The sequence below is a fragment of the Hyperoodon ampullatus genome (genome assembly GCF_949752795.1).
Source record: "Hyperoodon ampullatus genome assembly, chromosome: 14".
In the NCBI taxonomy this organism is placed as follows: domain Eukaryota; kingdom Metazoa; phylum Chordata; class Mammalia; order Artiodactyla; family Ziphiidae; genus Hyperoodon; species Hyperoodon ampullatus.
In genome coordinates this window covers 6,827,230-6,850,910 of record NC_136927.1, presented here as the reverse complement: position 1 = coordinate 6,850,910, position 23,681 = coordinate 6,827,230, and the positions used below count along the sequence as shown (strand labels likewise).

General features: G+C 38.4%; 1 protein-coding gene across 3 annotated transcripts in view; it reads left to right on the top strand.

The window, feature by feature from the left end:
* The window catches only part of MACROD2 (mono-ADP ribosylhydrolase 2), a 1,985,837-nt gene that overhangs the window by 1,790,172 nt on the left and 171,984 nt on the right, over nucleotides 1-23,681 (top strand). For all 3 annotated transcript variants that reach the window (XM_079719352.1, XM_079719351.1, XM_079719350.1), the window contains exon 9: nucleotides 5,104-5,185. In XM_079719352.1, coding sequence (XP_079575478.1) covers nucleotides 5,104-5,185 — 82 coding nt within the window. The remainder of the gene's footprint in view (nucleotides 1-5,103; nucleotides 5,186-23,681) is intronic.

Here is a 23,681-nt window from a genome sequence, read left to right as displayed (position 1 = left end):
TTATCCCAGGAATGCAATTATTCTTCAATATACACAAACCAGTCATTGTGATACACCATATTAAGAAAGTGAAGGATTAAAAACCATATGATCATCTCAATAGATGCAGAAAAAGCTTTTAACAAAATTCAACACCGATTTATGATAAAAACTATCTACAAAGTAGGCATGGAGGGAACTTATCTCAACCTAATAAAGGCCATATATAAAAAACCCACAGCCAACATTGTTCTCAATGGTGTAAAACTAAAACCATTTCCACTAAGATCAGGAACAAGACAAGGCTGCCCACTCTCACCACTCTTATTCAACATAGTTTTGGAAGTTTTAGCCTCAGCAATCAGAGAAGAAAAAGAAATAAAAGGAATCCAAATCGGAAGAGAAGTAAAACTGTCACTGCTTGCAGATGACATGATACTATACATAGAGAATCCTAAAGATGCTACCATAAAACTACTAGAGCTAACCAATGAATCTGGTAGAGTAGGAGGATACAAAATTAATGCACAGAAGTCTCTTGCATTCCTATACACGAATGATGAAAAATGTGAACGAGAAATTAATGAAACACTCCCATTTACCATTGCAACAAAAAGAGTAAAATACCTAGGAATAAACCTACCTAAGGAGACAAAACACCTGTATGCAGAAAACTATGACACCGATGAAAGTAATTAAAGATGATACTAACAGATGGAGAGATATACTATGTTCTTGGATTGGAAGAATCAACATTGTGAAAATGACTATACTACCCAAAGCAATCTACACATTCAATGCAATCCCTATCAAGCTACCATTGGCATTTTTCACAGAACTAGAAAAAAAATTTCACAATTGTATAGAAACACAAAAGACCCCAAATAGCCAAAGCAATCTTGAGAAAGATAAACGGAGCTGGAGGAATCAGGCTCCCTGACTTCAGACTATACTATAAAGCTACAGTAATCAAGACAATATAGTACTGGCACAAAAACAGAAATATAGATCAATGGAACAGGATAGAAAGCCCAGAGATAAACCCATGCACATACGGTCACCTTATCTTTGATAAAGGAGGCAAGAATACACAATGGAGAAAAGACAGCCTCTTCAACAAGTGGTGCTGGGAAACGTGGACAGCTACATGTAAAAGAATGAAATTAGAACACTCCCTAACACCATACACAAAAATAAACTCAAAATGGATTAAAGACCTAAATGTAAGGCCCGACACTATAAAACTCTGAGAGGAAAACATAGAACACTTTATGATATAAATCACAGCCAGATCCTTTTTGACCCACCTCCTAGAGAAATGGAAATAAAACAAAAATAAACAAATGGGACCTAATGAAACTTAAAAGCTTTTGCACAGCAAAGGAAACCATAAACAAGACAAAAAGACCACCCTCAAAATGGGAGAAAATATTTGCAAACGAAGCAACAGACAAATGATTAATCTCCAAAATATACAAGCAGCTCATGCAGCTCAATATCAAAAAGACAAACAACCCACCCCAAAAATGGGCAGAAAACCTAAAAAGACATTTCTCCAAAGAAGATATACAAATTGCTAACAAACACATGAAAGGATGCTCAACATCACTACTCATTAGAGAATTGCAAATCAAAACTACAATGAAGTATCACCTCACACCAGTCAGAATGGCCATCATCAAAAAATCTACCAGCAATAAATGCTGGAGAGGGTGTGGAGAAAAGGGAACCCTCTTGCACAGTTGGTGGGAATATAAGTTGATAGAGCCACTATGGAGAGCAGTATGGAGGTTCCTTAAAAACTAAAAATAGAACTCCCAAATGACCCAGCACTCCCACTACTGGACATATACCCTGGGAAAACCATAATCCTGAAAGAGTCATGTACCACAATGTTCATTGAAGCACTATTTACAATAGCCAGGACATGGAAGCAAACTAAGTGTCCACTGACAGATGAATGGATAAAGAAGATGTGGTACATATATACAATTGAATATTACTCAGCCATAAAAAGAAACGAAACTGAGTTATTTGTAGTGAGGTGGATGGACCTAGAGTCTGTCATACAGAGTGAAGTAAGTCAGAAAGAGAAAAACAAACACTGTGTGCTAACCCATATGTATGAAATCTTAAAAAAAAAAAAAAGGTTCTGAAGAACCTAGGGGCAGGACAGGAATAAAGACACAGATGTAGATAATTGACTTGAGGACACGGGGAGCTGGGATGAAGTGAGAGAGTGGCCTTGACATATATACACTACCCAAATGTAAAATAGATAGCTAGTGGGAAGCAGCCGCATAGCACAGGGAGATCAGCTCAATGCTTTGTGACCACCTAGAGGGGTGGGATAGGGAGGGTGGGAGGGGAACACAAGACGGAGAGGATATGGGGATATGTGTGTACATATAACTGATTCACTTTGTTATACAGCAGAAACTAACACAACATTGTAAAGCAATTATACTCCAATGAAGATGTTTAAAAAATATCTCATAATTTATATTAAGTGACTGTAAAAGTAGGGAGAAATGAGTACAAATGAGACTGTCCAGCTTATTCTTCTTAGATCTGGGTTGAACCAAATTTTCTTGTTTTGATTTTGATCTTAATTAGGGGCTTTAGAAATAATATGATCATTTGAAGCCTGGAGAAAAAGTCAACCATCACAGGCACAGAAGTGAGAATAATTATAGTGTTTGGAAATTATCAGTAGTTCAATGCAGCTGGAGAGCAGAGTATGTCTAACACAGAATCTTATTATTTTTTAACTTATTTTATTGAAGTGTAGTTGATTTAGAGTGTTAATTTCTGCTGTACAGCAAAGCGATTCAGTTATACATATATATACATTCTTTATCATAGTCTTTTCCATTAGGGTTTATCACAGGATATTGAATATAGTTCCCTGTGCTCTACAGTAGGACCTTGTTGTTTATCCATTCTTTATATACTAGTTAGCATCTGCTAATCCCAAACTCCCAATCCATCCCTCCCCCACCCACCTCCCCCTTGGCAACCACAAGTCTCTTCTCTATGTCTGTGAATCAGTTTCTGTTTCGTAGGTAAGTTCATCTGTGTCATATTTTAGATTCCACATAATAGTGATGTCATATGCTATGTTCTTCTCTTTCTGACTTACTTCACTTAGTATGATAATTCTGTTTCCATCCATGTTGCTGCAAGTTGCATTATTTCATTCTTTTTTTATGGCTGAGTAGTAACAGAGTCTTATTTTTAATGTTAGGACTTTTAATTATGTATTTCATACATACAGGAAGTGTAGAACATAATATGATATCCATGTACCTACCCCCATAGTTGATAGTTGTTACCCATTTGCCATATTTTTTCTAATTTTTTTCTTTCTAAATAAATAAAATATTAACTATTCATTTAAAGTCTTACCTGTCCATCATTTTACCTTCCCTCCCTTATCAGAAATCATCATCATCTTGAAGTTCATGTGTCACATTCCTATGTATGTTTATGGTCATTAGCGCTTATGAACGAATCCCTACACTCTTGTATCTTTGTGCTTAAAAATTCACATAACAGTATCAAAGCAAGTATGTCCTTTTGTAACTCGATTCTATTGTTCGACATTATGATTCTTATCTTTAGCCACAGGGCATAAATACACCATAAGCATAGTGGAGACGAGCATTGCACAGATGATCATTTATTCCACAAAATTTATAGATCACCTGAGAGTAAGTTGATGGTGACAGTTTTTACATTTGTAGCAAACGTTACTGCCATGCAGACAAGGCTGGACCCCAGAAGTTCAAATGAATAGAGGGAAAGGAAAATAGGGTTCTTTGCACCCCAGTCCTTCCATTTCTGAAGGTCAAGTGCTCTCTCCACCCTGTGGGACAGTGACTGGGGTAGCGCTACATGGTTTTTGGTGAAGTCCAGTGACTGCCCAGGAGGTGGTCTACCGGCTGGGGGTCTAGACTTGTGCAGGGATCAGGAAGCCGCATCTTCGAGCTTCCATCAGGGAACCCTAGTGATTCCTGTGTCCTAATCCTCTCCCGTCCCACTCCTGCAGATCTTCGCTCCTACTGGGAACTTTGGGACTTGGCTCACATGACTCTGTCCCCTACAGGCTGGGAGAGCTGAGGAGTTGGGTGGATGACATCCATTTGGGTTTTTTCCTGTCCTGCCACCAGCATACCCCACTTCCGTTTCCTACTGATGTTCTAGTCAATTGCCAGTTGCAGTTTGATGGATGGGGTAATTTTTAACTTTTTGTACATTGTTAAAATAAAGGAACTAAAGGGGTGTTTGTTTTCAAGGCACAAAATTGAGTCACCGATTTAATATCAGATATCCGTGAGCTATTATGTGTATCCCATCTCTCTTCTCTGTTTACCGTATTACTCTCAGAATGTCTCAAAGAAACTCCTTACATGCAGAAGCTCTCGAAACAGAGAAAAGGGACTATGTACACATTTTACTTTTGAAGTGGCACTTCCTTACTCAGTAATATCCTACCAGATTAAAGTTACATTGACCTCGTGTACTGTTAACTAATTATATTTTATTTCTGTTGCATTTCCAAGTGTGTAAAGCTAAAAGCAAGTGACTGCATGCAAATTACACTGTGTGAAGTTTTTAGGCCATGTTCAAATACTAACAGGTTTGATAAATATATTTGTCTAACAAGGGTAGGACAAAGAGCTCTCCATTTACTGACATACTTTATCGTCTTTCTGCTGTACACCTCTCATGTGGCTGTTTAATAGAACATAAAGTCTAGGTATCCTGATGGAATCTCAGATCTTATTTATAGCTTGCTGCAAAGTAGCTTATTGTCATTTATTATTTCTTATTTGATTTATATAGCATCTTTCCACCAAATTGCCCATGGGTTTATTTACATAAAGAACGCATTCACAAACACTCTCTCTCTCTCTCTCTCTCTCTCACACACACACACACACACACACGCACACACGCACACACACACACACGAACTCCACTCATTCCTGTCATGTAGTTAGCAGTGTAGCACCCAAAATCTGTGGGATGTTTTCTGTTTGTTTTTTGTTCCAAGACCATGTTCTGGGAAGGCATTTGCCATATTTCCTTTCACTTTAAGTGTCTATTGTTTGCCTCTAGGTGGATCGGATCATCTTCTGTGTCTTCCTAGAAGTCGACTTCAAAATCTACAAAAAGAAAATGAGCGAGTTTTTCCCTGCAGGTGAGTAAAGCAATTTGTTTCCTTTGAAATTGGAGGTTGAAAAAGTCAGGGCATCACTTAATAATTCTACTACTTTATTTTGCCTTTTAAATGTTGTTACAAGTATGATTTCCATCCACCAGTCACACCTGGCAACTTGTATCTTAGATTTTAAGATCTAAAGGAGGTGACGGGAAATCTAGGCTCTGGACCTCTTCCTCTTACCAGGTCATTGTGTTGTCTTGGGGAAGTCAGTTTATCTCTTGAGTGAGGGGCTGGACCAAATGGCATTTCCTAAATTACATGACCTGTGATTTCTTTCCCACACTTGTAAGTTGTCCAGGCCTGTGCCTGTACCCACCGTGTTAAACGTGTTGGAAATTGTAAGCAGCCCATTTATATTTGTAGTCACAATTCAAGCTGTTCTTGCATTCCATCCCTCTTCTCCCCAGTTTTCTCTGCCCAAATTGCAATGAAGAAAAAGTCCTTTCTAGGGCAATCTGAAAAAGGTAGTCTTTCATCTTATTTCACACTTCTTTTTAGAAAGTAGGAGAAACCTCCAGGTTTTTAAAGAACCTTGAGTGAATTGATTTACCTCAACAGAATGTGTGATCAGCTGAACCTGGTTCATTTGAATATTGCCCCCCACTGTTCCTCTTCCAGCCTGTGAAGGCTGAGGCTTATTTAATACCTTGTTATTTTTATGGTGCCGTTTAAGTCCCGGTATCCTAAGCACTTTCCTCAGCCATGATGAAGAATGGCTTCCAGGGAATTTCAAGCTACCATGAGCATTGTTGGTGCCTGCCTTTCAGAGAGATTTTTTTTTTTTTTTTGAGGATTTCATGTCCATCTGAAGTGGTCTTTCATGTAACCAGTGACTCTGGCAGGTAGAAAGGAGTGGATGATGGGTGCCGGTGCCCAGTCACCTTCTTTAGCAGCCTATTGGAGCCCCCCACCCCATAGAGAGGATGCCCCACCCACCTGCAGATCAGGGTAGGACATAGAGCTACAGGACAGCTACAGAAAACTGCTGGAGATGTTCAACACTGTGCAAATGATCAAAATGGGCTAAGTTCTCCTGGGTGATCTGAAGTCCTCCCTGATTTTATAATTGAAAGGTGAATCTGCTAAGTGTATTCCATTTGGGATTTTACAGTCTCCCCCAAGTGGAATGTAACATAAATCCAGAAGAATCCCATATGATAAAGAAGACCAGGGTTGTGGTCTTTTTGCTCTTTTTCCTCCTTCTTCTCCTTCCCCTCCTTGTTTCACTTTTATTCATTTTTTAAGCAACTCGGTGTTTTACGGAGTGTAAAGCACATAATAGCTGTTTAACAAGTAATTGTTGACATGACTTGAATTTAATAAATTCTCCTCCCCATAATCTCATGGCTTCTTTCTGTTTCAGTCTCCTTCTTCCATCCTCTCTTTATTTCCTACATAATCACAGTGAGCAGATTGTGCCTACATTTCTGCATTTTTAAGTATTCTTAAAAGAAAGTGTCCATTCATGTAAAAAATGCAACTTGCTATGGTGTGCAGTTGCAAATGTCTTGTCAGCATCACAGCATGATTTATAAGATTTTATAAATTTTGGATTCCCTGATATGTTTGGAAATAATGACATCATATTCATCTGTATGCCTCCTAAAATGAAAACTTGTTTTCACTCTAACATATGATAAAAATAATTGTATAAGTATGATCCATTGCTATTAAAACAAATCCATCCATCAGCAGGTGTTTCCAGTGATGCAAAGCCAAAAATCATATTACCAGTTTTTAAAAATGGGACAGTTTTAGTGGTCTAGAATATATTAATAACTATGCAAATAAATTATTGTTTGAGAATTGCTACTTTAAATAAATCCAAAATGCATCTTAGCACTCAAGCGAGTGAAATAATAATAAAATCATCCCCAGTTTCACATCAGTGCTTTGAATCATGCCATGCTCATGAAATTATTTCCATTGCACATTTATAATAGTAAGTACATTTTTAAACTAAGTGTCAAAATCCTCCAATATTGTTGAGTATTTCTGCAATGCTGAGGCATCAGCCATTTGTAAATTCTAAATATGCACTATGAAGTAAAAGTGACTTCTAATGGAATATGTGACTGCTAATATAGATGATATACATTATCTGTTCACAATTTGAATTTATGGTTAATTCATAACCATACCATCTTTGATTGGAATATAATTTTTCTGACTTGCCATATATTCCCCCTGGAGTGACTTCAGAGTTTCTCTAACTAGTCTTCTTAACCATTCTGAATGCAATAATGATCATAGTTTAGGGGAAAAAAAGGCATTTTTATATTAAACCAAATCTCTGTGTTTGGGGGTACTTTAATCCCATGTCTTTAAATTTCATAATTGAGACTCTAAGACAAAATGAGAAAACAATGAAAGTTAGTCTAGAAATGATCATAATAAAGATATAACACATGCATGACTACTACCTAATATTGATATTAGGAATAGTAGCTAACACTTAGGGATTGCTTTCTATCAGATATGTGGGCTAAACCAGTTACTCTTCATGATAACTCTAAGAAAGTGGCACCATCTCAACCCTCCTTTTTAGATATGGAAAATGATGCACACTTCAGAAAAGTGAGACATACAGCTAGGAAATAACAGCTGTATTTTAAAATCGAGGATGGTATCTGTCATTGCACAAGTGATACGAGCATCTTCAGAGAAGGCTGGGATGCATTTGGAGCGTTAAGTCTCCCTAATTTCATCTGATGCCTTTCACTTTTCTAATCTGCCATGCTTCTCTTTCCTCTAATATCTGAATATTTCCTCATGAAACATTTTCTAATATGAGTCAGATTGGTACTTTATCATAGATTTCAAAATCAAATTCCATCCAAATCATCCAAGTAGTGCAGTGCTATTATCTGTAGGCAAGTGGCACCAGGAAGCAAAAAGGACCATGGGAGAAGATGAAAAATGTGGTAAATGCCTGTATTAGTTTACCAGGGCTGCCAGAACAAAGTACCACAGATTGGATGAAATTTATTTTCTCACAATTCTGGAGACCAGAAGTTCAGAATCAAGGTGTCAGCTGGGTTGGTTTATTCTGAGGCCTTTCTCCTTGGCTTGTAGATGGTCTTCTTTGCCCTGTGTCTTCATGTGGTCTTCCCTCTGTGTGTCTCTTTGTCTTAATCTCCTCTTCTTCCAAGGACACCAGTCATACTGAATCAGGGTTCACCCAAGTGAACTCATTTTAACTTCATTACCTCTTTAAAACCCTATCTCCAAATAGTCACATTCTGAGGGACAGAGGGTTAGGACTTCAACATATGAATTTTGGGGGACACACTTAGCCTGCAATAAGGCCCATGATGGAAATGCAATAGGAACCTCAGAGGAAAGAAACCAGCAATGTTTTTTTTTCCAGCTGTTTTATATCTTTCTGTGGGTGAAACACATAGGACTTTTTTCCTTCCGGGGGTATTATTTGGAAGTCTGGTGTGGCAGCTTTATGGAATTACCATACATTTTGGTTGCAAATAATTTATATTTACAGTGTGTCATTTCATAGACTATAGCAAACAATGTTTATATGATTCAAGTCAGAAATCTCTTTGTTCTTTACATAAAAGGTTTGGATTTTTCAGTGTGTAGGATTTATCATGTGTAGTTTTCACTGAATGTAGAAAACAGAACATAAAAACACAATTTCTGATCTTGAATATGGAAGTCTTTTTTTTTTATTGGAGTCTTAAGTCCTAACAGAATTTAGGAATGTTAATTTTCCTCGTAATAACAATGTCAGATTCACAGCTTTGAGATTATATCAAAGAATCCTGGTGCTGGAAACTTGAAAGATGTCATGGTCAAACCCACATTCTCCCCAACTTGAGGGAAAGTCACATTTGTTTACTGTAGGTGTTCCTAACTAGAGGTGATTTTGCTCTTCAGAGAACATTTTCAGACATTTTTGTTTCTCACAACTGGAGGAAGGGAATAGCTACTGGCAACTAGTGGGTAGATGCCAGGGATGGGGCTAAACATCCTATAATGCATAAGACAGCCTCACCCAGCAGAGAATCCTCCAACCACAGATGTTAATAGTGCAGAAGTGGAGAAACTGTGCTACTGTAACCGTCTGTCTCTTACCATTCAGGCCACCAAGGCAGACTTTGCCTTTGGATTGGGTTTATTTCTGCCTGTTAATGTCTTACCCAAACTTATCTGTCTAGCTGGATGTGGAACCTGTGCCCTCAGCCCGACCTCTGACTTCCTAGATTCATGACCCTCTCTTAGTCTAGACTTCCCTCTCCCCATTTACTCTGGACCCACAGATTTCTATGTTACCCCCGCCCCACTGCCTGGTTCTCCCAGCTCCAGCTCACTCCTGGTATCAGTCATCTACATCAGGAAATCCAATGTAATAGTCTCAGAAACTGTGATTAAATGTTATGTAGGTTTTATACACCTAATGAATAAGTGTGGAGGTGAAGGCTAATATACAGAACAAGGAAGGACAAATTCACCAATTTTTCTCTCTACATACCTCAAGCAAGGCTTATTACGTCTCTGGCTAAAAGCTTTCACCTTTATCACTGACCATTGGGTTAGTGACCATTTGTTGATGAAATTACCTTGTGAACTGACAAATATATTTGATATTAGAAATCTTCCATTTCATACCAGTATCCAAGCTCAACTGATTCATTCACAATGAAAACAGCTATGACTAAAAACTTTACCCATATTCTGTTTATTTTTGACCCTGAAAGCAATTAGATTTGCCCAGTTTTTTTTCCAGTTAGGAAATTTATATAGTTTATACACAATACACATTTTGACTTATGCAGAGTTAAATATAATTAAAATATATCTTTCAAATAGTAACTAGCTGAGAAAACTGATAAAATAGGAAAATACTTCCAGGATGGAGATGTGTTCCTCCTAAACCTACCACTTGTCTCTAAGAGGAAGATTTGCTTTAGACAGATAATTTCATTTGTTTTTATGACTGTGACTCAAAAACTATTTGAGAAAATCTAATAGAAAAGAGGCTGAATTTTCCCCTGTTTTCTTGATAGACAGCAAAATAATGAGCCATTTGACCCACTAATATTTGGGGGGCATTTCTCAAGTACAGTATAAAATGATAACGTTTATAAAGTTGCAAAAATATCCAGTGCCTTAAAAATGAGCCTGAGAAATGGTACATACATATAGAAACACATGTATGATAAGTGTTAAATTAGTAGTAGATAAAATTAATACATATAGGAATAATAAATAAGTTTATAAATTATAAACTTTATTGGAGATGATTTTTGGCCTTAAATATGGATTTGCTTTGTTGGACATAACACAAAATCATTTGAATGAAAAATTCAAAGCATAAGTCAAGTTTGAGAGTTCTGCCTTGGCAACCTCTTAAATATTTAAACAGATCACAATGGCTGGCTAAACTGCATAGGCTTTATTCAAATATTGATGGATATGTTATTAATTTATTTTGAGTATGCAGACATATTTTGTTTCATGCTTTTTTCCTACTTAGACATAAAATACCATAAAGAAAATCCCAAATATAGACTTTGATGAGAATTATCATATCCTTTGATGAGAATTGTCATATCTTTTAACACATTTTCTAAACAAAACAAATGAAGAATCTTCTCAATCAGATTCCAGTTATTTTGGCCTCCTTAAAGTCTTCCAAATATGAGTTAACTTGTATTGACACAAATATATCTTTCATTAGTTTTCCTGGCCATGTGTTTCTGTCATTTATTTCTGTCTAAATTTTATACACTCTTGCAAGGTAACTCCATTGGATTTTTATATTATGATTTCTTTTTTAACCTCTGTCTTGTCTCACCAATGAAAAGGTAAATTTGGAGAGAACACAGACCATTTCTGATATTCTATTGTACTTCCATAATCTGAAAAATTTCAAAATATGTGCTGGATGTTTATTAAAGTAAGTAAAAAGCTACCATAACCTTAAGCTGAAAGGCTATTTAACCAAAGCCTCAAGTAAAAAGTCTTTTTTTTTGGAGATATCATAAGTATTGTTACCAGATCTAGATGAGGGGACAGCACTTCTTTTCATATATTTTTCACCTTTAATCATGAGGATAGACTGTTTCTCCAAGAATATTTTTCTAATATTATATCCTCTGGCAAACGGACACGATTTTTAAAAAATTTTTACCTGAATCTATTCTTCTAAAGCTAAAAAGAGAAAGGTACAGTCAGCCTTTCATATTCACAGGTTCCATATCTGTAGAGTCAACCAACCATGGATTGAAAACATTTAAAAAAAAAAATTTTTTTAGAAAGTCCCTAAAAGTAAAATTTGAATTCACTGTGTACTAAACATTTACATAGCATTTACATTGTATTAGGTACTATCAGTAATCTAGGAATGATTTAAAGTATATGAGAGGACAAACGTAGGTTATATGCAAATAATACACCATTTTGTACAAAGGACTTGAGCATCCCTGGGTTTTGGTATCTGCATAAGATACCTGGAACCAATCTCCTTCAGATACTGAGGGATAACTGTATTCACCCTACCCCTCCTTCATCCCCCTTCTCACTCATTTTATAAGTTTTCCTCATCCACCATCAGTATTACATGCTTCCTGTGTGCCAAGGCTTTGATCATGGCTGCATTTAAAATACAGTTCTTATAAGATGCCCGAAGTGGCAAGTATTGTACAGAACAGCTGGAAGACAATATCAGCAAATAATCAAGTACAGCACTGAAATAGTCATAATACCAGGATTTCTAAGGCAAATACACACGAGGACCAGAGTGGTTAAGCTAAGTTTCATGATGAATGTGGCACTGCATTGGGCTTTAAAGGATGAGCAGGAGCAGAGAAGTGATGCCAAATGTTGTGTAAGTGACACAGAGGAAGAAGGTCAGTTCAGATGGGAGAATCTGGGAAATAAGATGGTTACATTCAATGTGTGAATCCTTGACTCAGAAATGGTGACACTCATCACCATGTAATAAGCAGTTGGGCATAAGAGTAAGCCTTTTAATGGGAGAGTAACATGATAGATCCTGTATTTAAGAAGGATTAATTCATTCCTTACTAAGAGACTGGCCTTCCAATAATAACCCAATGGCATAGGTTCATCATCTGCTTTTCTTGGGATGGTAGTGAACAGAGGCTGAAGAAAGCTCAGTCAGTTGCCCGAAGTCACATAAATGGGTATTTCTGACCTCCAGTCCTTTCTACTATGCAATGTTTCTTCCCATAGCAATCCCAAAAATGTGGACAATTGTTTGAAGCTCGACTTTCTGCTAAAAGATGTCATACATTATCAATTTGTTGTAAGAGTGCTAGAGTTTCTGACAAGCGAGTGTGCCTCCAGCCACAGGGCATATCCACATTTCCTTCCTCTTCTTACCTGCTCCCCAGTCATCAGTTTTCCAAGAGCATTAATGAAGCACAGGATGCCATGATCTGCTAAGGTTTTCTTCACTCTTGCTGTTTCAGCACGATGGTCAGAAGGCCAGCCTTGAAGGCACTGGTGACAGGGGTGGTGAAGATCTGAAAAACCTAACTAATGACTAGTGAAGAGCCTACTACATAGTCAAAACCATCTGTTTATTGGGGAAAACCCACTGGGCTAGTTATCACAAGAAACATTTTCTGTTCCTGTGACAACCACCTTAGAGCCGTGTGACTTTGTGCCTGTTGTTTAATCTTTCCATGCTTCAGTTTTGTCCTGTGCACACACAGTAATAGGATATTTCCAAATAGAATGAATAACAATGTAAATGAATATTCAGAGAGGTGTCTAGACCAAGGATCATACATTTTAAAATATGTGTGTTTATTTCTTATTATAATTTTAAAAGGAGGTATTTCAATGATTGTGACCATCTTTTAAAATATATATATATATATAACTTCTTAAAATATATATATAACTTTTTATTACAATAGTAGTACAGATTTGTAGTAAAAAATAGAGAATCCAAAAGAAAAAATTACAAACCACCTTTTATCCTACAGTTCAGAGATGAATCAGATTTTGTTGTTTATCCTTCAGATCTTTTAAAATGAAAAAGGAAAACAACCAGAAATGCAGTTTTATAACTGCAGTGTGTCACATACCACAAATTGTGAACATTTTTTCATGTCATTATATATTCTTCCATAACATAATCTTAAGGGACCCAATGTTTACCCCAAACCATACTGTTGAACTGTGAAATTATCATTGCAAATTATTCTCTACCTGTTGATGAATAACACTTATAGAAAAACATCTTTATAGGTAAACATTGGCACACATCAACAATTTTTTTAGAATACTTTTCTAGAAGGGGCATTACTTTTTCAAAATGCATACAAAATCAAGATGCTTCTGTCAAATCAGCCATTGTGTTGCGGCCCTATGGGTGAGTGTCATGTACTCAGGGGACATAATTCTCAGAGTCAAAAATATGAACAATGACACCTCACGTTGAACAACCTGAGTATCTTAGTCCTTTCGGGCTAATATAACAGAAAACCGTAAGCAGGAGTCTCATAAACAACAGAAGTTTATCTCTCACAGTTCTGGAGGCTGGAATTGTGAGATCATGGTGCGAGCATGGTCGGGTTCTGGTGAGGATCCACCTATGAGTTGCAGGTGTCCGTTTTCTCATTGTATCCTCACATGGTGGAAAGACGGCTCTCTGAGGTCCCTGTTATAAGGGCACTAATCCCATTCGTGAGAGCTCCACTATCATGAATGGAATTATCTCCCTAATTACCTCCCAAAGTCTTACCTCCTAATACCATCTCACTGGGGGTTGGGATTTCAACATATGAATTTGGGGAGAGCACAAACAGTCCATTGTACTGAGTTTACATTCTCATGAGCAGTGTGTAAGAGTTTACTTTTCCCCCAGTCTTCCCAATGGTGTATATTCTTATGTTATCAATTTTATACATGAAATAAGCTAATTAATGGGTAACAAAGTGCATTTCTTTTATTACTAGTATAGCTAATCCCCTTTTTCAGTTGTTTGTTATATCTCTAAATGTCTTATGTGAAATTGCTAATCATATCTTTTGCACATTTATATTGACTATTTCATATTCATCTTATTGATTGGTAAGAACTATTTGTATATCAAAACTATTAATCTTTTCAAATGTGTGTTGCAAATAGTTCCCCAGATTGTCATTTGTCTTCGTGATGTTAGATATTATTCTTTTATAACCAAAACCAAGAGGAAAGGTAGAAGTAAAGACAAAAGAAAGATGAAAGAAAATGTAAAATAAAAGGGGGAGGAGAATAGAAAGAAGGGAAGAGGAGGAGATGAAAGGAAGAAAGAATGAAGGTTAAAAAAAAGAAAGCAAAGAAGAAACCTTTTTATACAAGAGAATGAAGTTGAAAACTAAAAACTCACAAAAGTCCTTGATTTTAATCCTATGTACTTGATCCCATAGGACATCATTATTTCTAAATGGAAATGTTCTTAGTTCTACTCCTCAGATATTTTTTTTGCAAAGCAATCTGCTTCCTGATTTACTGGATGTGGTAGGAGGAAAGATGCCTTAACCACCCCTCACCCCACAAAGGTGCCTTCATCCCCAGAATTTGTGAATATGTTAGGTTACATTGCAAAGGGGGAAATAAGATTGCAGATGGAATTAAAGCTGCTGATTAGCTGATATTAAAATAGGGATGTTATCCTGGATTATCTGAGTGAGCCAATATAATCACAAGCATCCGTAAAAACTGGGAGAGGGAAGCAGAAAGCAGAGAGCCAGAGGGAGACATGACTGGAAGCCTGTTCAGAGAGAGGCAGCGTTGCTGGCTTTGACTGTGGAAAAGGGCGCCACAGCTAAAAGGAATGTGGGTGGCCTCTAGCAGCTAGAAAGCTGAAGAAACAGATTCTCCCCCAGAGCCTCCAGAAAGGAATGCAGCCCTGCTGATGTCTCGATTTAGCCCAGTTAGATCCACGTCAGACTTCTGACCCACAGAACTGTAACATAAGAAATTTGTGTTGTTTTAAGGCACTAAGTGTGTAGAAATTTTTTATAGCAGCACCAGTAAACTAATCCATCAGTTGTCTTTGAATAAGGAAAAAATCACAAGCAAAGCTGTTGACCCAGTCTGAATTTTACATTTTTTTTTTAATGGCATACTCAGTGTATAGAAAAATCTACAGAATGAAAGAATTCAAGTTTTTCTTTAATTATGAATATTTACGGGGACTTGGCACTTTTGTGCTCATTTGTACACTTTTAATGTCTGGATTGCATCGATGGTTAGAATTATATAAGACATGCTTTCTGTAATGTGACATAAATGAGTTGATTGCCTTCTTAGGAAATGGGTGCTAACTATTTCCACTTGATGGGCCTCAAAAGCTACAAACACATTTTGCCTTCAATGAAAATCCAGTGAAGTGTTGCTGTAACCAAGCAGCCTGAATGCAGGAACAAGCAGCAGGCATAGACAGAAAGCAATCTGTCTCTTCAAACGGGGGGAATGTGCAGTATGTGTAGCAAATGCTGATAAACAGCAGAACAAACAAAGACCTGGAAACACAAGCCTTGACTAAGCAGAGTTTGATCTCATTAGGAAGTTCTGATAAAAGATAAGACAAAGAACTTCCCTGGTGGCTCCAGTGATTAAGGATCTGCCTGCCAATGCAGGGGACATGGGTTTGATCCCTGGTCTGGGAGGATCCCACATGCCGCAGAGCCACTAAGTTTGTGCACCACAACTACTGAGCCTGCACTCTAGAGCCCGGGAGTCACAACTACTGAAGCCCATGTGCCCAGAGCCCATGCTCTGCAACAAGAGAAGCCATCACAATGAGAAGACTGTGCACCACAGCAAAGAGGAGCCCCTGCTCGCCACAACTAGAGAAAGCCCGCACGCAATGACAAAGACCCAATGCAGCCCCCCAAAATTAATTAATTAATTTTTAAAAAGATAAGACAAAATGCTGCTGGGAGAAGGGGGGATGCTATAGGCATCTTTACAAAGCCCCCCACAAGGTGCTTTTGAAAGACACTTGGAACATCCTGGCTAGACTGGTTTCTGTTCTGTAGTTGAAAACATTGAGGCAAATGCAGGAAAAAGTAATAACTTTCGAGGAATAGTGTATGAATGAAATAATTCATAATAAGTCACACACAGAAATAAGAATAAAGATAAACAATAGAGTTTTTTTTTTTTAATGTTGAGCCTTCTTTCAATTTATTTTTATTTTTGCTGTGTTGGGTCTTTGTTTCTGTGCAAGGGCTTTCTCTAGTTGTGGCAAGCGGGGGCCACTCTTCATCGCGGTGCGCGGGCCTCTCACTATCGTGGCCTCTCCCGTTGCGGAGCACAGGCTCCAGACGCGCAAGCTCAGTAGTTGTGGCTCACGGGCCTAGTTGTTCCACAGCACGTGGGATCTTCCCAGACCAGGGCTCAAACCCGTGTCCCCTGCATTAGCAGGCAGATTCTCAACCTCTGCGCCACCAGGGAAGCCCTAGAGTTTTTTTAAATTTATTTTATTGAAGTGTAGTTGATTTACAATGTTGTGTTAATTTCTGCTGTACAGCAAAGTGATTCAGTTATATATATATATATATATATATATATATATATATATATATTTTCCTTTTCATATTTTTTTCCATTATAGTTTATTATAGGATGTTGAATACAGTTCCCTGTGCTATACAGTAGGACCTTGTTGTTTATCCATCCTGTGTATACTAGTTTGCATCTGCTAATCCCAAATTCCCAATCCATCCCTCCCCAACACCCCTCCCTTTTGGCAACCACAAGTCTGTTCTCTATGCCTGTGAGTCTGTTTCTGTTTCATAGATAAGTTCATTTGTGTCATATGTCAGAATCCACATATAACTGATATCATATGGTAATTGTCCTTCTCTGTCTGGCTTACTTCACTTAGTATGATAATCTCCAAAACCATCCATGTTGCTACAAATGGTATTATTTTCATTCTTTTTTATGGCTGAGTAGTATTCCATTGTCTATATGTACCACATCTTCTTTATCCATTCATCTATTGATGGACATTCAGGTTGTTTCCATGTCTTGGCTATTGTTAATAGTGCTGCTCTGATCATTGAGATGCATGTATCTTTTCAAATTATAATTTTGTCTGGATATATGCCCAGGAGTGGGATCTCAGCATGGGTCTTTGAAAAGTTGTCTGTCTCCTTCCCTTGCTATTCACTCTGTAGTCCACAGCAATCACGCAATTCTCTCTACCCTGCTACCGCCACTGTCCTTGTGGAGGTTATCAGAACCCCTTCAATGGGTGGAGTTTGGTTATTGAAACCAGTGCATATTTGATCACATGACTCCACATGACCTTTTGCAACCTTTATCTTACGTGCCTGGGCAGCCTTTATCCTGTTGACCATTCTGTCCTCCAGTTCTCTTCCTGCCAGCCCTCTCTGGTATCCTCACTGCACAGGGCCATCTCCAGCCAGGAGTCCCTCAGCATCTCCCCCTCAACACATCTAAAACTAAATCCAAAGTCTCGCCCCGACCCCATCTTCCCTCTCCTGAACCCCATATCTCAGTAATTGGTACCATCATGTACCTAGTTGGCCAAGCCAGGAACAGCAGAGCCATGCAGTTTTCTAAGCAATGCCTTTTATTTATTCATTTATAAAGTAATGAGATTTGAGTGTTCCTCTAGACCAAGGACCAGTTTGGGGTGGGGCGGGGGTGGGGGGAGAAAAAACAATTTTGGCTTTTTTAAAAACTTTCTCCTGACCCTCTCAACGACGTTGCATAAAGTGGAGTTAGCAATTTGTTAGGTCCAGAGGGTCCTAGTTTTCAACCCCATGGCAAGATGCTCACTCTGAGGAATTCCTCTTTGTCAGTCATTCTTTGCTTGGAATTTCTGCTTTGTCAAGTTTCTCAAGAAGCCATGAGGATACCCATATCTTCCTTACTTCATGGAAATCCTAAAAAGCTTGGAGCACTTTATTTTTGCTAATATTTCTTTTCTCTGCAAATACAAATTGCTCCTAGAAGCCCTGGATAATGAGTTATTTAAAAGATAAGGGATGCAGAAGCAGCCTGTGGTTTGAAAATCAAACATTAAGAGAGAGGACTTGGATGCACATGAAATAAAAGCCAGAAGAAGATCATCTCAATTGTTCTGCTTGACAGACTTGCCCATATGTGTGGGTGTCCCTGAAATTTTGAGGAGGATATTGTATGATCTATTTCAAGTACCTGTCAGTTTTTTGTCCCCCTTTGGGAGTGGAGAGGCTGCCTTAATAGCCCATGAAGGTAACTTTTTCCTTTGTAACACACTGCTTTTTCCATGCAACCCACAGGCCTCTTTAAAGCTAGAGCTAGTGTCCATCCATGTACATGTCCCTCAGCCAATCTAAGGGTCCTGGCCGTGGACCATGATAACCATGCCCTCCAGCTACGTGCTAGCTGGGTGATTTCAAGCACGTATATCTTATAAAGAGAATAACTGTTTCTTACTCTCAACAACCATGTGGTGTGGGCATCCCTTCCCAGCATCAGTATTGGTTAGACATCCAAGTTATCTCAGCTTGGATATAAAATGAGACAGCTACTGTTTTTGAATGATTCTCCTCTCCAGCGCACAAATAGTACTTTTTAAGATCAGCTTACATGAGCATCACCTGCAGGGCTGATTAAAACAGAGTGCTTGATCCCTCCCCCAGAATTTCTGATTCAATAGATCTTTAGTGGGACCCAAGAATTTGCATTTCTAACAAGTTATCAGATGATAATGATACTGCTGGTCCAGAGACCACACTTTAGCCTGAAGTTCTGTGGGGTTTTGTAGTCTGTTTGTTTGTTTTTTATTCTTTTTACTTCCCCCAAAGACTGCATTAATGATGGGAACTCTAGGCAAGTACAGGAGTAAGGCATGTCCCAAGCCATTGCAAAACACATGGTATACTTTGTTTTTCAAAGAAGTGTGGGACTATTTGTTACTGAGAAATGAGCTGCTTCTCTGAAGACAGATATCTTTAAGACAACAATCTTTCATAGTAACTCCATCTCCCATAAAAGATGAAGTAGACTGACGTTAAAGTAGGTTACATGCTTCCTTATGAAGGAGTTTCTGAAGTGCATAAAGCTAGGTGTTACTGAAAACTGGTTATTCATGGGAAACTAGTTGTCTTTCAAATTTGTTTTTGACCAAAATAAGAACTTTAGTCATATTTGTACTTTTATGCAGAATTCAATAGGATAATCTGACAGAGAATGATGTACTGAATAAAAATTGTATCCATTCTGAAACTGACATCAAAGAGACCCCTTAAGATGAAATGAAGCCTTAGTCTCTGGGTGGTCTCTGCTGAGGAAGGGAAAGGGGTTTTCTGGAACTGGCATTTCTGAACACACAGAGCAATAACAGCTGATGGATTGCTCTCTATTTTAAAATGGTATCACTCTGGCTGAGAACCTTTTTTTTTTTTTTTAATTTATTTTTGGCTGCGTTGGGTCTTCGTTGCTGCACGCGGGCTTTCTCTAGTTGCAGGGAGCAGGGGCTTCTCTTCGTTGCAGTGCGTGGGCTTCTCATTGTGGTGGCTTCTCTTGTTGTGGAGCACAGGCTCTAGGCATGCGGGCTCCAGTAGTTGTGGTTCGCAGGCTCAGTAGTTGTGGCTCGCAGGCTCTAGAGCTCCGGCTAAGTAGTTGGGATGCATGGGCTTAGTTGCTCCTGCGCATGTGGGATCTTCCTGCACCAGGGCTCGAACCCGTGTCCCCTGCATTGGCAGGCAGATTCTTAACCACTGCACCACCAGGGAAGTCCCTGGCTGAGAGCCTTTTATTTTTGTCCTCTAATGAAGAAGTATGATGTTTGAAGAACTGTTAAAAAGGGCAGATCTCTGCCCATGCTCCATCCATCTCTTAACTGCTTCCCAATTTTGAGTGGCATGACTCCCCATTTCCACAGGCTATCATCTTCTTTTATACATTGTCTTTAGGTTCCTGCTTTTGTTCAAAAAAAATTCTTGCTAGAAATGTGTTGCATAACTATGGCTCAGGTGAGCACATTATATAGAATAACGTTGAACTAAGGTGGATTTCATTCATAAGTAATGGCACTTTAGGTACTTTGTGGGCCAAAGTACTCTTGCTTGATTTTAACACAAATACCAAAATATTAAGGCATTTATTTTTAGTAAATTTCTCTCATGAAAACATGTTCTCACTCAAAAGATGGTATGTCATTCCTCTGCCTAAAGTTGCTTAGTTCTCAGGATGAATTTAAAATGCTTTAACCTGATATACTAATCAAGATTCTTCATAGAAACAGAACCAATGATATGTATAGGGAAAGAGATATAAGGAATTGGCTCCCACAGTTATGGAGGCTGACACGTCCCCAGATCTGCAGTTGACAGGTGGAAACCCAGGAGAGCTGATGGTCTAGTTCCAGTAGGAGTTTGAAGGCGTAAGAACCAGGAGGGCCAAGGATGTAGTTTCAGTCCAAATGCCAACAGTCTTGAGACCCAGAAAGAGCCCATGTTCCACTTTGAGTTCAAAGGCACAAAACATTCAGTGTCCCAGCACAAAGGTAGTCTGGCAGAAGGAGTCCCCTCTTACTTGTGGGAGGGTCAGCCTTAACAGATTGGATGAGGTACATCCATATTAGGGAGAACAACCTGCTTTACTCAGTCTATGGATTCAAATGTTAATTTCATCCAGAAACATCCTCCCAGACACTCCCAGAATAGCGTTTGGCAAATGTCTGGGCACTCCATGGTCCAGTCATGTTGATACATAAAAATTAACCGTCATATTCAACATGGAGCATGGAAGATCCTTTAATAGCTAGAACAGATCACTTTAACCATAGTTCCTCCTGTAACTCTTCCCTTCAGCCATTCAGAGCTAGTTTTATTTCCGTAAAAGCATCTTGGCTATTCATATCCAGGTGTTTTTAGCTGCTTTTCCCTCTGCTTGAGTGCGATTACCCTTGTTGCGATTACCCTTGTCTTAGTTTGAATACCCATACCCCACCCCGGAAGCAGACTTGAAACACAAATTCAAGTGGAAATCATTTATTTGAGAGAAAATATCAGGAAACACCAGCAGGGGAGTGGAGAAGCAAGGCAGGGAAGGGAAGGAAGGCAATAATGTTAAGTTTTAAGCCCATTACCACTAGACCACTGGGACTCAATCCTATGGTTGGGATTGGGGAGATTCTAGGAGACAGTGTAAAACATGCCACGTGAGAAGTAAGGGAGCTGGAGGCCTTATATGCAAATCCTGTCAGTCATTTTGTGAAAGGCTGCCCTGGGCGGGGGATGGTAATTCCACGACACAGCAATTCAGAGAAAGCCCTCAGGCAAAGATACCCAGGGGCCGGTGGCTGGAGGTCAGGCTGGCAAAGCACTGAAATGTGGAGGAACAAGGGGTGTAGGCAGGGCACCCACACCTACTGGGCACCTAGTGCAGCTTTCACTTCCCCCTAGCTAACTCCAGCTCACCCTTTGGACTCAGCTTAAGCCTCACTTCTTCTGGAAACCATCCATAGACCTCTCTGACTTAGCTACCTCTTGTCTGTTTCCCAATAGAACTTCTGCTCACCTGCATCAGGGAATCTGTTACTTCTTCTTCTGATTGTTGTCTTACTTTTCTATGCCACCCACTTCTTTGTGAGCTCTTTGAGGGAAGGGAGTGTCACCTTGTATCTCCAGGGCCTTGCATAGTTCTGGCACATGGTGTTGGCCAATAAGTGGTTAGGTAGTAAAAGTAGTAATCATAATGACATGATAACAGTAACAGCCGGTATTTATTGATTGTTCCTTCTGTGCAAGCACTTTCCATGTATTACCAGCTCTAGAAGAATGGTAATTTTATTAACCCTATTTTTCAGATGAGGAAGCTGAGGAGTAGGTTTACATAATTTGCCCAACTTTGCCCAGCTATACATAGTTTGGCCTGGAAGTGAACCCAAGCAGTCTGAATATAGGTCCTGGATTTATTCTTAACTTCTGTATGAATACATGAGTGAGTGAGTGAATGAGTGAATGAATGAATGAATAATAACACCAAGTCTGATCCTTCAACACCTTGGGAACATTCTGGGGATGATGCTATCAGTACAGTCTATAAAGTTCAAATATCAACTCTGATGTCACATTTCTGAGAACCCTTCCCAGTAGCCTTGACTGGAAGCATGTGTCCCTCCTCTGGTACCTTTTGTAATGGCACTGACTATTCCCTACCATATGTTCAAATTTCTCTGTGTGTCTTAGTTTCCTTACTATTGATAAGTTTCTAGATAAGTTTCTACTTAAGTGTCTGATTCATCTTTGTATTTTCTGTTTCCCCAAACACCAAGCCTTGCACCTACTAAGCTACCAATGAGTGCTTGTTAGAAGGACAAATGGACACCTGGAGGACAATCAGAGAGATTTTTGATGTTTCCTTTATTTTCCCCTAGAAACTGTACAGACTCTTTTCCATCCCACTCTGAGATTCCAGAGAGTCTGTTGTCATGGAGATGGTTCTAGATATTTTAGTCGGTTCTGGAAAATAAAATTCTGTTTAAATATATTAAGTTCAGAAAAGAATCTGTGAAGAGTTTACTTTGTAGCATTTAGATAATCATTTGGTTAGAAATCACATTTCTAAGAAATAGCTATTCTTCCTCTTAAAATTATATTCATAGAAAGAATGAAAGAAAGAAATTATGCAGAAAATCACTAATGTTTCTAACAGTCTGAATGGAAGAAAATTTACTTCTTTAAAATTTAACTGTGACCATCAAGAATTACCCTTGTAACACCTCAAATTAAAGGCATTTTCCATTCCTACTAGTATATTGCTAATCGTCATTAATAATTAATACTTAGAAGAGTACCATATTGAATAAATTTGGCTAGGAAGTTGCAAATCTTTACTGAGTCCTTATTGTTTACAGACTATCTTCTAGATACATGCTGTCCTAATATGTAAGAGATACTTAGAAATATAAACATAAGAATTCTCCAATTTGACTAATAAAATATCAGAGAAAAGTAAAAAACAAAGCAAAACAAAAAAAGTCCAAAATTTAATTCAGCAGAAATTTCTTTGTTGATTCTACTGTGTAATCAGTTGCATTAGGTGCCAGGGAATACAAAGGAACATAAGACATAAGCTTTATCTTTGAAGAATTTATGACCTAGAAATGGGTCTATGGAAGACAGGTAGGTTAACAAGTAACAAGACTGTGGGATTTGATGGTAATAATAACTATTATTTAGTACTTAATGATGTTTCAGTAGCTGTCCTAGTGCTTTATGTGGTATTATCTAATTTAATCCTTATAGCACCTCTCTGTGGGAGGCACTGTTATTATTCCCACTTTACAGCTGATGAACCTGAAACTCAGGAATATTAGGTAATTTCTCCAAGATCAGATACCTAGTAAATGAGTGGGTATAGGGTCCAGTATGCACATCTAAGCCTAAAGGTCCTTAAAGTCCATACTCAGAAGGCAGTAAAAGTAAGGTACCAAAGGGAACACTATTCAGAGGTTATGGTG